At 44.1% G+C, this 15,875-nt stretch overlaps 1 protein-coding gene and 1 non-coding gene across 2 annotated transcripts; both read left to right on the top strand.

Annotated features, from left to right (window-relative positions):
• Positions 1-84: 84 nt before the first annotated feature.
• On the top strand, positions 85-15,730 carry PTCD3 (pentatricopeptide repeat domain 3). Its single transcript, XM_065735914.1, has 24 exons — positions 85-152; positions 971-1,020; positions 1,571-1,610; positions 2,353-2,398; positions 2,904-2,972; positions 3,369-3,473; positions 3,635-3,758; positions 4,901-5,019; positions 5,757-5,830; positions 6,080-6,167; positions 6,265-6,325; positions 6,612-6,694; positions 7,371-7,515; positions 8,280-8,330; positions 8,711-8,794; positions 9,127-9,155; positions 9,674-9,777; positions 10,998-11,076; positions 11,158-11,248; positions 12,145-12,230; positions 12,858-13,006; positions 13,847-13,888; positions 14,630-14,788; positions 15,362-15,730. Exons 1-24 carry the CDS (start codon positions 85-87, stop codon positions 15,423-15,425), a joined length of 2,010 nt encoding a protein of 669 aa, XP_065591986.1. The 3' UTR covers positions 15,426-15,730.
• LOC136049097 (small nucleolar RNA SNORD94) lies at positions 6,400-6,542 on the top strand. Its single transcript, XR_010622265.1, has one exon. It is a non-coding gene; the product is annotated as a small nucleolar RNA SNORD94 (small nucleolar RNA).
• Positions 15,731-15,875: the final 145 nt, after the last annotated feature.

Below are 15,875 nucleotides of genomic sequence, written 5' to 3' on the forward strand. Positions count from 1 at the left end.
CACGCAGCTCTGGAAGAAGGCGGGACTAAGAGTCGCCGGCGCAGGAGCGGCAGCGCCGTCTTTCCCAGGGATCGTTGCGCCGGCATGGCGGTGGGGCGGCTGGGATTGAGCTCCTGGCACCGAGTGCTGTCGCTGAGCGGGCGGTGTGGCCGGTAAGGCTCCGCCGTTCCCTCAGGGCGGAGGGGAGGTGGACGACGGCTGCGGGGGGACGCAGAGGGCAGTTTAGGCGCGAAAAGCCGCGCGCGCACGGCGGTGTGGGCGTGCGTGGCCGTGTTCTGCGCATGCGCGGTGCGGCCTCAGGCTGCAGTGGGCTGCGCCTCGTTGCGGGTTTCTTGTGGGATTTTTGTCTTGGCGCGCACCGCAGGCTCAGGCTGGAGGTGTTCATGTGGCCTGTAGGTGCTGAAGTTCGTGCAAAAACAGATTGGCGTTGATTTAAAGGCCTTTCTCAAGTGAAAGGGTCCCGTGCCTGTTGTGCTGCGTGTGGGCAAAGCGTGGATCACGTCTGAGGTGATGAGGGAGCGGCCTGTAAAATAAGCACGTAGCACGTGGGAGCAGTTATTACTGTTCAATGTCACGTTAAAGCACTTTAACAGGCATGCTAACAGCTCTTTCAGCACCCAGGCAGCTCTTTAATATCTTATATTCAATATTTTGAATATTTCTTAGGCTCTAGGGAGCTGCTTTGGCAGGGGGTTGGACTCAGTGGTCTCTGGAGGTCCCTTCCAGCCCTACAGATTTTCAGAGGAGACTCCACAGCTTTTCTGGGCAGCCTCTTTTGCCCTGAATTAGCTTCTTTAATTTGAATTCAGGATTTGCTTTCTGAGATGTAGTCGTTCATGAAAACTGCCTTAAAGCCACGCTACTCCAGAATCAATTGCAAAATTTTGCCTTGTAGTCCAGAACTTTGTTAATATAGTTTTGGTCCAGTAGTATGACGTCTCCTCATTCAAAACTCTTGATTAATTTATAGGTACTCTTCTACTAATACAGCTCTTGGGAAGACTGTTGAAAACTCAGAAGGTATGATGCTGCAATTACAAGTTTCCAGCTTCCACACAGCATAGTCTGTCATACAAAGGAGATAGTGAATGCTATCTTTGCCCTCTTTCTCTTCTCTCTCATTTTAATTGTGCAGAGATTTCCTGGCTTAGTTTGCTTGGTTCCCCCCACCACCAGCCAGCTATCCATGAGCTGCCCAATTGCTCTTTGAAACGAAATAAGGTTTTGATATCCCCAGCATCCAATAGCAAGGGCTTGTCCTTTTTTGTCCAGGGTGGACTGAGAAAATCTGAGGCTCAAGCTGGAAGATAAATGATGATTAAGGAAATATGTGTGAGTAAGTGGATAGATCTCTCTGAGGTAGAAAAAAACTCAAGCTTCTGATCCTGTCTAGACACAGGGCTTCTACTTGGCAGTCTTTTTCATCACCTGATATAGTGATCTGTATCAGTCTGTGGTTTTGAGGACTTTGATTAAGTACTTTCAACTGTATTAGTTCAAATCATCTGTTTTCCTTGGGTCAGGGTTTTCTTTTAGTTTCTAATACCAATTTTAATATTGTTTCTTGTAGATGTTCGAGAAGAAATTGTTCTCCCACGAAGGAAAACTTGGTGAGTGTTTCCTGTGGGAACGTGTCTTGGCCTGGAAAAAAAGATCACTGCTTGACAGCTGAGTGTAATCTTGTCTGTGAACGAGACTGAAACTTGGTTGCAGCAAAAAGCATTCTTGTATTACTAACTACTACAAGAGGTTTTTAATCTCATTTCCTTTGCTAAAGATCACGTTTATGAGCAATTGATTTAATTTGGCTGCTTGTGTGTGGATATGTTTCTTTCAACAGGATAAGCTTGGCCATTGATAACCTGCTGGTTAAAATCCTGTTTAGAAATGATGCAAATTCCAAATAAGACCACCTGCACCTGAACACTTTCAGTAGCCTGTTCCTTGTTTGCTTGAAACATAACCAAAGGGAGGAAAGGGATCTGTGTATCCACCCTCAGTGCTGGGATACTCTTAAGGGGCTGAGGGGAGCATTCCAGGGACGTTTTTCTCTGTCCCTTCTGTATGTTCTGTGTTAATGTATAGTAAAGGCAGTGTTCATAGCAGGAGGCTTGAATTTTTTTTGTTTGTTTTTTTTTCCCCTCAGTCTTGTCATTTTCCTGTAGTTCTAGGACAGACTGTTCTTGCAGTTGAATTTTCCATCCCACTCTGAGAAGTGATTTTTTTAAGTGAAACAGAAACAGCTATTTTTTAGAATTGAAAACCCTTACAAACGTGTACCTATGCTGCCTGAAATCTGATAACATTAAAAGTCTGCAACCTAGTATTAACAAAAGCTTCTTTTACACCTAGGGATAAGCTAGCAGTTCTCAAAACATTGGCTTCTACTGTGAAAAGGGTGAGTAGTTTTGTTGTGATCATGGATGTAGCTTGGTTTGTGGATCACCTTGTGCACTACCTGTCACTTTGAAGGCTCTGACTTGTACCTTGGCTAGAAACAAAAGGCAGGACTTATGCATCAGGTTTGATATTTTTTAACAGTGTTTTCACTTTTGCTCAGCTGCAGCTACCACTGAAGGCTGTGTGTTTTGATAAGGCTTTTGCTAAAATCAGGAGCAAGTTCTTTTACCAGCTTAGCTTCTCACTCTCTCTTACCTCTTAAATCTCAGTGTAGAACATCAGCTTTCCAAAGAGCTTTCAGTGCTAGTGACAGTTGTTAATGCTGAGATGTCCTTCTGTAACATTGTCTGGCAGATGCTTTTTAAACAGTTTCCAAGTAGCCTAACCTGTTCTGAGGGTGGGATTCTTGCAGAATGGGGATGAGGTGGTACTTGTGGTGGAGCTGTCTGGTGTGCTTACATTGCACGAGGCACCGTTTCAGTCCTGGGTTCTCCTTCCTACAGGATCCTACTGCTGCTCATTATATGTTCCCGGATGACCCTTACCTCATGCCTAGAAATGCAGCCACTGCTGTGAGTATTTCCACTGAAGTCCTTGATGGCATTCTTACCCTTTGCTTTGTTTTTACTTCAGAGTGTTTCTGTACTCATTATGACTGATGTTTTTCTGGACAAACCCACCATACGTTCAAAACTTCTTTTTTTCCTTTGCAGTAGGGATATTCAGCCTGCCACAGCTCTGTTAATGTTCCTGCATTATTAGTGGCTTACCTGCTGATGTACTCTATTTCTCCATGGTCTTAGCTGGTTAAATGATTCTTTTCCCTGTGGTCTTAATAAGCGTTGAAGAAAAGATGAGTTTCATTTGATCCCATTGGAACGCTCTGTGTTATGGAAACTGTTTTTTCTCACCCTCAGCCTTTTAGTTACGTGCTTCATCACATCTTGTTCTCTCTCTTCCCTGCGCAGCGTCTGTATGCGTTGTCGATGGAGTCTGGGAGAAATGCTGCAAAATATATTATTAAGGAATTCCCTCATCTTTTTGACAAGATTCTTACCGAACCTAACATACCAGTAAGCGTTTTGCTGTTCATTTTCATTGTATTTGTGTGTCGTCAGGGAGCGAAATCAACTAAGACTGGGCTGAAACTAACGTAAACAGTTGATTTTATTAACTACTAGTGTTGTAATGATGAGATTTGAGCAAATGCTTGACTTGTCCTCTGTGCTTTTAGTGTATGGTGCCTGAGATCTGTACGCCTCAGATTGAAGGAGTGAATGAGGAAGCTCTGAAAGAGCGTGTTAACCTCCGAATGGTGAAAGATTCTGTGGACATGTTTGATCAGCTCCTCCAAGCAGGTATGGTCATGGCCTGCCAGGTTCCAGGATGGAGCTCTGCTTAAATTGTGCAAGAAGATGTTTCAGTAGCTGCCACAGGCTGATGCGAGTTAGTCACCTTGAATGAGAAACGTAGAGGTAGCTGGTTCACGTGTTCCCACTTGTCTGCTTGAATTTGTCCGTGAGGGACCATAATTTGACCCATGCATAAAGATAGAGTTTTTTCTTTGCACGGTGTAACTGGCCCTGGAAAAGACCTAGGCTTTGTGTGGAGGCAGTTTCATGACTTTGTTGCTGTTTTTTCTGCAGCTGTGTTCGGTTTAGTGAACAGCTTCTCCAGAGTTACTAATGCCTCTATATCCTTTCTTGTTTTACGTTGCGGTGGTGGTGCTGATAAAAAGCAGTTCTCTGATTCAGCAGCAGATGATACAGTGTTGAAGTTCTTTTTCTCCCAGAGTGGAAGAATTTGTGGGGCAGTGGAGCAGGGCCCCTCACAGGCAGAGACTGCGTGACTGAGTGATGTCATTCTCCCAGCAAAGATGCTTCTGCAGTAACATTCTGGTTGGTATGTGCCTGCAGTAAGCACTTTGCTGCTCATAGACTGGTACAGCATGCCAGCTGAGTGCCCTCCTGTGGACCTGCCCTCAGTAAATGAGTCTCAGTTCCTGGATCTTTTTTTCCCTCTTGCATAATTGAGGAGGAGACTTTAATTGCTGTACTCTCTGAAGGAGGACAACTTACTGGGAAGGTGGGACTTACGTTCACTGAAAAATAGAAAGAAGCTGCCATGTAACGACTCATTTGTTGGTGTTAAATTTGTATCGTAGGAAGGGAATCACCCAGTAGTCCTGAAGCAAGCTGTAATTAGGAAAAGCACTTGACATTTCAGTTGCTGTGTTGCACGTGTGTGCTGCTCACAGTCTGCGCTGCCAGCTGCTACTCCCTTCTCCCACGTGGTCAGGAAAGCTCATTCAGTGACACTTAACTGAAAAACAAACACTCAAGTCCACTGTTGAAGTGAGTTTAAGGTGTTAATACCTCTGTTTTACAGGATTGCTAGAGAACTTCTTTGTCAGAAGAGGAAATAGTATTGTGTTAGAAATGTGCATTGAATAGTAATGTTTTTTCCTTTCTTTCTGACTGCTGTGCATCACTTCCTGTAGGTACTCCCATATCTCTGGAGACCACAAACAGTCTTTTAGATTTGTTATGCTTTTATGGAGATGGAGAATCTACTCAAGAAAAGGAGTCTGGGGAAAAAGAGGGTTTGGAGGAATCAGAGGTATGAAAAAAGCTGTAGAGCTTCATTTCCTTCTTTCTTAAGCTGTGAGAGTGTATGGAGACGATGTCAAGGTTTTTGCCCTGTGCTGATGTACCTGGCAGATGGTGTGAGGCAGATCAGATGCAGTCAGCATCTCCTGGAAATACAGCAGTTATAAACATCCCGTGCCTGAGCTGCTAGCAGAAGCTGAACTTAGTGACTGGAACCTTGTACTGACTTAGTTCTGCTAAACTCTGTTTAAGTACCTGTTTCCTCTGCCAGATTTGGTTTTATCATTCTCTTCCAGATTCTTCTCTGATATAGATCAATGTTTTCACTGTATTCCAATTGGAATCCTAAGTGAGTTTTATTAATTGAGGGCTCCTTGTTGACAGCTCTGAGTATCAGGTCCCTGGATGCAGCAGTAGATGTGTTTGGCAATATCTGTCCCTGGGACAGTTGTTGAGGGAGAAAGGGTTTTGTGCATGATGTGATGTGAGCTAATTATTCCCTGTGGCTCCACGAATAGTATAGAATACATCTTGTTTATGTTTTTAGTAACAAACAGTATACATAATCAAATTATTGCTTCTTAAACATTATTGTCTAAATGATATTAATGTAACTCATTCAAAATATTTGCCTTTGGTAGCATATCAATTGCTGCTGAACTTCTCTGTCATGACTGAAACACATTGTTTGATGTTTAATTGCAACTTTGGATTCTGAGAAACTCACTTCTGCAAAAATCTCTTCAGGTGAATGCTTCAGAGCAGGAGACTCCAAAGGGACAGCCCCAGAGAGGATCACATCCGTCTGCCTCTAGATGGAGGTATTGAAAGTGTTACAGTATTCCTGCTTCCAGCAGGCTGTGCACTCACATTATTGTTATAAAAATGATGTAAAAACTTGTTAGCAGTCCATACTTGCAGATGTTAGTTAAGTACATCTGCATTCGCTAATTTTTTGAAGTATTGGTGGAGGTCTGGTGAGCGATGGTGAGGATAGGTGTATTTGAATGTCAGCCCTGAAGATATCTTTCATTGAGTTCATTTGCATTGAGCTTGTTTATCAATTCCAGGGAAAACAACAATGCTGAAAGGATATTTAAGATAATGCCAGAGAGGAACTCACGCTCCTATTGCGCCATGATCCGAGGGATGGTGAAGGTAAAATCATCTTCAGCACTTGGGGGGCTTTTTTCAGCTCCCAGAGTCTCACACACGCAGAGATTGTTCATTTGCTTTGTTCATTTGTTTTTTTCAGCACGGGGCTTCTGCTAAAGCGTATGACATGTACATGGAATTGCTGAATGACAGGCACAAGGGTGAGTGTCTCCTGTTTTGATTTATGGTCTTCTAAGTAGTAGAAATCAACAATGAGTATGTGAGTGTTTCTTTCATGGCAGTGATGATTGGCGCAGGGGTACGGACCTCAGCTGGATCATGGGAGCTGAATGCAGACTGTTGATTTCAGTGCAGCTGGCATGTGGCTGGCTCACTGGAAACAGGTTTGCATGACAACTTCGCCAAAGACTGAGCCATGTTAGAACAAGTAGTTCTCCACAGAATACAGATGTCAGATGTTAAAATGAATTATGTTATATTTTCCAGCTGATGTGCACACCTTCAATGCACTGATTACAGCAGTCCCATTTCTGAAGAGTAAGTTTGTGGAAAGATGGGAATTAATCAAGGTAAGCAGGTATAGGGAAGAGCTAATGGTGTAGGGATTGACTGCATTATAATTTTACAGTTGCTAAGAGTCTGCTGCTAAAAATGCTTTGTAAGAAGATATCAGTATCTGCTGCAAAGGAATTATGCTAGTTTAGACATACAAACTAGCTGTTAAGAGGTGAATAATGTACAAAATCCAACCTTGTCCTTGCAGAACAGTTTGTCTTCCGAGAACATACTGATCCAAGAACTGCCAAACCAGAAAGTAATTTGGAAATTGTGATCATAAAATGATAGAATATAATGGGAAGTTAAAAAAAATAGATTACAAAGCTCTCTCTAAATAGTAATTAATGGTGCTGTGATGGAAGTGGAATTTAGAGGAGTAGTAACATTAGAGCTTCCAGTACTAACGAGACAACGTCAGTAAGGAAGATGAGTAAATAAACTTAAAAATGTCTTTGACATTCTGGAAGCAAGTCTCGAAGATCTGACGTGGTGTAATTTCATAGTTTTGTTTCTGAGTCGATCAAAGATGAAGTAGTGCTCTCTGAAGTGATCACTTGAGGCAGTGTTGTTCACTTACGGGCTACGAAAAGGGTTAGATTGGGGAAACTGCCTCTTTCGGACGATTAACTGTGATGCACCGTCTGTGAAGTGCTAAAGATTTTGTTGGGTCTTGTGTTTGTTTTTCAGATGTTCTTGAATCACATGGTTCAGCAGGAAGTGCAGCCCAACGTGCGAACTTTTAACGCTGTACTGAAGGTTCTGAGAAGATGTGGTGGTGTAGGCAGAAGTATGGCTGTGCCAGTAATAAAGGAGATGGAAGCCCTTGAAATAGGTAAGAGAAGCAGAACGCAGCAGCCTGAATAGCTAACTTCAGACGTCAGTGATGAGCAACACTGTTGCTGGTTTTGGGGGGTAAAGGCCAAAGCTAGAAGAAAAGAGCATTGGTAACTGTTGTTCCTGTTACTGTTGTTTCCTCTTGCAAAAGAAGTGTTGGAGGAAGAAGGCAGTTTTTTTTTCAGCTCACCAATGGTTTTAAATTGAATTATTGTCCTTCAGAGTCTCTGTTTAGGGTTGCTGACTAAACAGTGATCAACCCACAATATAGTGGATGCATTTAGACCCTGAGGTTGAAGGATAAAGTATTTTGATGCTGTAGCTTGGTAACTTAGGACCATGTTTATTGTTAACCTAGTTACATTTAGCTCTTCAAGGACAGGTGTGTACATGCAGTGGGGGGTAGTGTTTGCACAGCTGATCTGATGCATTGTAGAGGGTGCTTTGCCCATGTAACAGCTTGCTGATACACTGAAGAGACATGGAGTGGAAAACTACATACAAAACAGTACTGCTTTTAAATTAGAGAAGTTGTCTTTTAGCAATATGATGCTCCAGCTGATTGTCCTCACTTAGATATTGTCTCTTCCAGTTGTAATGTTTGTCAGTGAGGTCTGGTCCATCATTAGTGTGAAAAGGGAAATAAGTGATTGAGTAAATTCTGAATACTGCCTGACTAGAAGCCCTGGAAACTGTGAATCAGAGCTTGGGCATAAGTTCAGTCAAGAATGTTGTGGTAATTTCAATCTTTTTGCTTTTCAGAGCCTAGCCTTGCAACATATGATCATCTTCTCTCTATATTTTATAGAACCGGTACGTGCAGTGTTATATTAACTTGTCTGTGAGTGTATCTCATGCAACATCTGTTTTAAATGCTTTCCAAACATGATGGATGAAAGCAGCTGATTTATAACCTCACACACAGCTTCTTATATGTGCACTCCTAGCCTTGTTCACTGCTTGTCTGATTCTGCTTGAGTGAAAAAAATGCAGAATATCCTTCTTACAGGGATAAATAACCTCTTACAGGGAAGAAAGAATCCTTCTGCTTTGTTTGATAACCACATAAAATGAAAAGAAAACCTATTTTCTTAAATTGATAAAGGCTACACAGTCTTTGTGGAGGAGTTCCTATACCAACAATGCTCATAGTACAGCTGAGATTTGGTATTGCTTGTATGTTCGTCCCACAGTTGGTCACACCCCATCAGGCATCATCTCCGAGGTGTTAGACGACGTTGAAAGGAGGAGCTTCTCTCCCCAGGACCCTGATGATGGTATGAAGTTCAATCTATCTGACAGTCACGTGTTAGAGGGGGCAGTTGTAACAGCTCAGGCAGTTCTGGCTGTACTGAAGAGGTGGGTGACCTACCTCAACACCTGTCTTTGTTGTATGTGTTCTCTGTCTTGGGTCAAACAAGAGAACGTAGCTTTTGTAAAACTGTCCGGGCTCAAACAGATGGCCAGTATTGCTATGTTGTCAAACTTAGCTACAAATGCAGCTTTCTAATTGAAAATATCTGTCCCTCCCTCAGGAGGATGAATTATAGTAGACTGCTGGATGTCTCTGAAAGTTGGAAACTAACAGACTTCATTTTTTCCCTTTTAGCCAATTTTTTCATCAGTGCCATGCAAGTGGTAAGTAACTTATCCCTGCAATCACAATTCATTTGAGCCCTCCAGCTTTTTTAGGATTGTCTCTGAGTTTTCCAGCCTGTGATGTAAGATTCTGCTATCAGTGTCATTCCCTTTTTCACCTTTGTCCATCACCTACTGTAACTTCCCTGCATAATCCTGTAATTTTTCAGTAGGTATTTCTCAGTTGTTAACTTGCCTGATGCGTGCATTTCTTGGTAAACAGAGCAGCACAGCTCCCTGTGTTCTGTACCCTTGTCCTGTTTCTAGCAGCACTGCAGCTGTCAGCCACCTCCACACCAGAGTGTCAGTGTAGCTCACGCAGCAGTTTGGGCTTTTACTCACAGAGTCACTCATTTGTCCCAGCTAAACAGAGTGCCTGGGCAGTCACTGTGCTGAATTGCTTTCTGTTGAGAACATTTTCTGTCAGACTATTACTTGTTACACTGTGTGAGAGCAAGCCCCAGAAGAATGTGTTCTGTTACATTCAGTAGCTTGAAAATCTGACTTGTTTGTTGCAGTGCTGTGATCTTAAGGATATCAAGCTTGCCTATCGTTTAAATAAGGCAGTGGAGATGGGAGACAACTGGAAGTTCCTGGACATGGATCGGGCAAATTCCTACTGGTGAGTGAAGTGCAGTTAACATTCAGTGTCTTGAGTATTGTTATCAGTTTGAGCACAACACTAAGATTGGAGTATTGTGCAGGTGGATGCTTTGCTGAACACCAGGTATTGGATGTGTGTTTTGGGAATTAGGTAACAATAGCTGGGATTTTTTTGTTGTTGTTTATGGCCTTTCCCAAACTGAAATGCAGTGTCTTGGAGCATAGTGAGTCTGGTGAGTTCATGAGTTCAGAAGTGTCAGAAGGCTAAATGTGTAAAACATGTCAGAGACAATCACCAGACTATTTAAGGTCGTACTTCCTTAGTGGTTCCTCTTGAATTATAGAAGAACTATTACCTGGCCAGAAGATTGTGGAAGGAGCAGAAGGTTGTAAACCCAGCCCTTCCACCTCCTCAGTTCAGCTTAATCCCCATCTAACATGTGTATTAACCAGCTGAATTTTTTATTGTTCTGTTATCCACTTATGATGGCAGTTTAGGAGGTCACAACAAAATAGGATAAATGTGATGGCTAGATCTCTGTTATAGAGATCACAGTGTGCCAGGTGTGTTTAGGCACCAAACTCCCAGGTAGTTTTGCCATTGGACTATGATCATGGCATTTGAATCATCTTCACTAATGAAATTTACGTTCTGCTAACCCAGCACTTAATTAACTACTTATAGTGACCTGAAGAAAAGGATATATTAAGACATTGTAACTAGAGATGCTTCTGTAAGTTCATTAAAATAATAATCATCAAAATAAGATTCAGTTTTGGGGGCGGAATGATTCATGTTGTCTGATTATCTTGTTAGTTGTGGAAAATTAGTTTATTGGTATGGAGGAGTTTGTTTCTATTCATTTCATGGGATCAAGGTTCCGGGTTTGTACTGTGCTCTTGCACAAATAGCCATGGTGATTTATTTCACTTTTGAAGTGGTTCCTGACTAGAAGTTGCATCTGAGAGGGCTTTAGATACCTCAGACCTGGTGTTAGGCAGAGAGGGTGCATTTCTTAATGATTTTGGATATAGTGACACTTCAAACTCATTCTTCCAGTTACCTGATGTCAGCACTACGTTCTGCTGTTATTAATGGTACTGATTATTGCAGTCACACAGTGAAACTTCCCACAATCTGCAGTGCAGATATGCTCAGAACACCACCATTTTCTGGTCCTTCTCTGTGCTTCGTATGGTCCAACTGTTACTGACTTAGTGCCATTTTCCCTCCTGTAGGACAAGATTCTTTTCACTGTTGTGTATGATGGAACAGATTGATGTCGTGTTGAAGTGGTACAAAGAAATGAACCCTTCAGTGAGTGTTTCTTACTGTAAGCTTTAAAGCTTTAGAATGGAGAACCGATACAGTTCACTGAAGCGATTCTTCCTTCATCAGCTCTTCTATCCAAGTCCTAAAAACATCTTGGACCTCCTCCAAGCCCTGGATGCAGCCAACCACTTGGAAGCGATCCCTTCGGTCTGGGAAGGTTGGTGGGAGCCACATGGCTACATAAGCTATTGCTTGGCTAAAAGATGGGAGGAGTGCACAGTGGGAGGTGTTGGGGAAAACATGCTGGTGCTCAGAAGAGCCACGGTAAGATGCTTTGGCAGGAAGGATGTTACTGCTGAGTGCAGCAGTGAGGATACTGGGTTTTAGAAAGTCTCTGATGTCAGTTTTGCCCAGTCTGAGAGATGAGTACAAAAAAGAGTGGGATCTCCTGGAAAGAGCACAGCAGAGGGCTGCAAAGATGATAAAGGGCATGGAACACCTCCATTATGAGGAGAGGCTGAGAGAGCTGGGGCTGTTCAGCCTTGAGAGAAGACTCAGAGGGGATCTGATCCACATCTATAAATATCTAAGGAGCAGGAGGCAAAGGGATGAGGCCAGACTCTTCTCTGCAATATGTGGTGATTGGACAAAGGGAAATTACCACAAACTGAAGCATAGGAAGTTCTGCACAAATGTATATGGGAACTTCTTCACAGTGCAGTAATGGAGCACTGGCACAGCTGCACAGAGAGGTGGTGGGGTCTCCTTCTCTGGAGACGCTCAGGACCCACCTGGACACCTACCTGTGCAACCTGGGCTGGGAGCTGCTTTGGCAGGGGGTTGGACTCAGTGATCTCTGGAGGTCCCTTCCAACCCCTGCAGTTCTGTGATTCTGTAATGGCCGTGCCAGGTTTAAGAGCTGGTAAGAATTAAATGTCACTGTCATGGGAAACTGAATACTTACCTGGTAGTAGTACTTCAAGCAACTGCCCGGGTTTAACTCGTGTAAATTCTTTGCTTGTTCTTTGCTTTTTAAGCTGGGGAGACAAAAATGCAGACACGTTCTTGAGCGTACGGAAATTATCCTACTGACCACTGTTTTTATCTAAACAGATATAAAACAGCTAGGGTTTAGTAAGAGACGAGATCTGTTGGAAGAACTTTTGTCCTTGATGAGCAGGGATCAGCACCCAGAAGAGGTAAGGAAGCCCAGTAACTAGAGTAGAGATTTCTTCCCATTTCAGTGCATGGCATACAGTGTTGTTTTCCCTGGGCTGTGTGCTGTTTGAGCAGTCATAATGTCCCCGGATCTTTGAGATCCAGTTCTGTGTGTATGCCATTACAAGTTTTCAGATCTGTGTGAGTTTATCCAGATCTGCTGAGCTCTTCAAGTCGTCTTCAGTTTGTAAAGAAACCTGAAATACTGAAGAGAATTGCTTCTATACCAGGGTTTGGAAGATGAATCAGGCAATGGGGGTTGTTGAGCAAGAACATAACGTGTCTCTGGGGATACCTATGGCAGAATTCAGGGTTTTTTTGCCAAAGATACCACTGCTGTAACCCTTTTCATCATGAGGAACCAGTTAAAGGTTTATGCATACTGCAGAGGTCTCTAAACACAGCTCTCCTCTCTGGAGTTGTTTTGGAGCCTGCCCTATTGTCCTGACAGAATCGAGTTTGTTTCAGCCAAGATTATCTGCTCTTAATTCACAGAAATAAATCACTCTGGGGCAGACCTGTAGTGTGTAGAGGATGCAGGAGGAATGGCATTGGGGTGGATGGCATTGGTTGTGGACATTGGCATTAACAGTGTGATCGTTTCACAGGTTCAGCTGGCGTTTGCCAAGTGTGCTGAAGATATCAAAACAGTCCACGAGCAATCCAGGAAGGATCAGGCCCCAGTGGAATGGACAGGCAGTGCACTGGGCAGTGTCACTGTGTTGTTTTCCAGGGCTGGGAGAACCCAGGATGCATGGTACGTGTGTAGCTGTCACGAGCTCTTCGGTGATGCTGTAACTCAAGTGTAATCAGAAAACCCAAATCTTGGTGGCTGATTGTCTTGGAACGCTAGCACAGATAAAGGGATGTGGGTCAGTCCTGCTGGGGGTGGCTTTTTTTCTTAAATTTCTTGTTCATTTTTGACACCAAGCTGTAACTCTATGTCCTAAAAAATGGTTGGAAGTAAGCACAGCATAGTAAATGTGGCACAGAGCGGTGGACACTTGGCTTGTGGCAAAGTAGGACTTCCTATCACTTTAATAAGAACCGATTTCCTGCAGCTTCCTGTTTTCTAATGTTTAGAACCCTTCACAGTTCAAACTCCTCAAGAGTTTAAGTGATATAATTAAATTCTTAATTAGACCTATGCCTAAATAAAACTAAACTGAATACTCTCAGAACTCTTCAGAAGCTAGAATTTGCTTTTGTACACACTCTCAAAGTGAAGCACTGGTCAAAATACCCAGCTTCCACTATAAGAATCTGAGCTGTTATCTGTTAAACACAGCTGCTTTCGTTGTGCTGATTTCTTGGACACAAAAAAGTAAGAACCTTTTGAAAAGCGTGGAAAGATCTTGAAGCAAACTTGTCACCAGTCACACTTCCCTTGTTTTCTACAGTATGTAAAGCAGTTCTGTGTTGAGCTGTTCAGTGATGTTAGCTGGCACGTGGTGCATCTGTGACAATGTGGGATGGGAGCTGCTGGAATCTGGGCGGTTTCTCTAGGAAACAGGACTGACCTGTGTTTCATCTAGAGCTTCTCCCAGAGGTTTAATACCTGTCTCTGTGTTTTGGTTTTGGTTTTCCTTTTGAACAGGAGCATGATGGAGCGTTTCCAGCAAATCAATAGGATTCCCACGTGAGTACATCCTGGTTCTGACTTTGGCTGAGATGTTGCACTTCCATTGTGACCACATCTGAGGGCAGCTGTTAACAGCACGCTGTGCTTTGTCCCCTCAGAGCCCCTGCCTCAGTTTGGGCAATAGGAAAAGAATTCTTCTGAGACTGTAGTTGGTAGTTTGTGGATGCCGTGGGTTGTGAATGTTGAAAGAGGGTGGTTTCCGTGTTGGTACAAATGGATCTCAAGGCTCTGGTTGGCAGTGTCCCCTACTCCCCTACGGCACCAGCTGAAAGCTGAGAAATGTCTCCAGCAACTGTCACAGCTAATGAAGGAGCAGAGCCAGCAGCATGATGTGCAGTGGAGCTGAAGGAGCAGAGCTGGAGTCACTGGCTCCCTGTGCCCGTGGACAGCACAGCAGCCTCTGGCAGAGACATGCATCATTGTTCTACTGCTTCCATACCTCTGCTAGCCCCCTGACACGGGGACTGTACAGAGGGGAAGGTTTTTTTAGGCTGTTGTAAAATGCGGGGTCTTCATCCTGGGTAGCAAGCTGCTGCCATCTATTTTTGTGCAAGTACTGCTTTCTGTATTGTCAGGAGTTCCAAAGTACATCACATCAGCATGGGCTGAAGGCCGAGGTGCACCTGTAACAGCTCTTGCAGCAGCCACCTCCTTTCTGCCCTAAGGCACCTGCAGTAAGCTAATGGCCTCCTCACCTGGGGCCCTGTGAACAGCCACCCTTTGCCTTTGCTCTTACAGTGACCTGGTGATGGATGAGTTCTTGAGCTGTGCTAAACAAACCAACTCCCCAGATGAGGCAATTAAGCTGGTAAAGCTGGCTGCGGCGCTTGGTCTTCCTTCATTGCAGAAGCTTAAAAGCAGAACAGAGAAGGAATTTGAACTCTCTGAAAACCAGAGGTAAGTCAGACTACTAAAGGTATTGCTGTAGGGTGCAGTAGGCAGGGTGTTAGAGGGATAATGCCTGTGCAGAGGCTTGCTGCTAACACAGCTGAGAGAGCTTGCTTTCACAGTGGTGTGCTTTGGTATCAGCTGCTTCATTCACACCCTGAAAAATAACCCCTGTTGATCACACCTAGAAGGGAATGTCACCATACCACCAGTGTGTTGCACAGGTTCTGAGACTTGTGGTCAATCCTCAGTGCATCCCACTGACAACTGTGGTTTGTTGCTGAGCCACTGTGGTCACGCCCAGAGGAAGGCCTAGCCTGCTCCTAGCCACAGAATGAATAGGAGTTCCTGCAGCCCTGATGGTTGGTGCACTGGCCTCTGGGTAGCTGAAGTAGTCTGCTTAGACAGAAAGCCATGGATGTGCTTCTACCAAGTGCTGGGTGGACCTGTCCGTCGTGGCAGTAGGCATCAGGCAGCATGTAGTGTTCTCTCTGGAGTGGGGTTACCCCGTGTTTTGTTTCAAACAAAAAGTTCCTAAAGGATTTTTCAACAGATTTTTACTGAGCTGTTTAAAATCTGCAGGGAGGTACTGGAGAGTATCCAGTCAGACAGCGACAGCAGTGACAGCGACAGTGACCGTGAGTAGCTGTCCCCTTTGGGAAAAGCTGGGAGCAGCGGGCACCGTGACCCCTGGAGGCTGCTGTGAGAAGTGATGTCGTTGAACAGACGGCTTCTGAGAGATGCCAGGAACCTCTGTGTACCCTGTGCACTGCACTGCAGACCATTCTGACTGGGAATTGGCAAGAGCACACTGCTGTCAGTGGAACGAGCCAGAAGCTGTCCTGTTCCATCCTCCTTCAGAGCAGGCTGCTCCAACACAGCCTCTCCCACCCCCCTGTGCTTAATTTAATTCCTTTCATGCTGACTTCCACTTAAAACACAAAGTTTACCCTGTATGTAAATGCTATTATGTCACGTGGCCTTCGTCATCTGTGGTGTTACTCTCATCCATTGGGTGCTGGGACACATTGGATTGGAAAAGCTGTGACCTGTTCAGCCTCTGTACAGCTGGAGGCTGCCTAATAAATGGCAGGTG

Source organism: Cyrtonyx montezumae, unplaced genomic scaffold (assembly GCF_038088225.1).
Source record: "Cyrtonyx montezumae isolate F1298 unplaced genomic scaffold, pur_monq_1.0 scaffold_2, whole genome shotgun sequence".
NCBI classification, from domain to species: domain Eukaryota; kingdom Metazoa; phylum Chordata; class Aves; order Galliformes; family Odontophoridae; genus Cyrtonyx; species Cyrtonyx montezumae.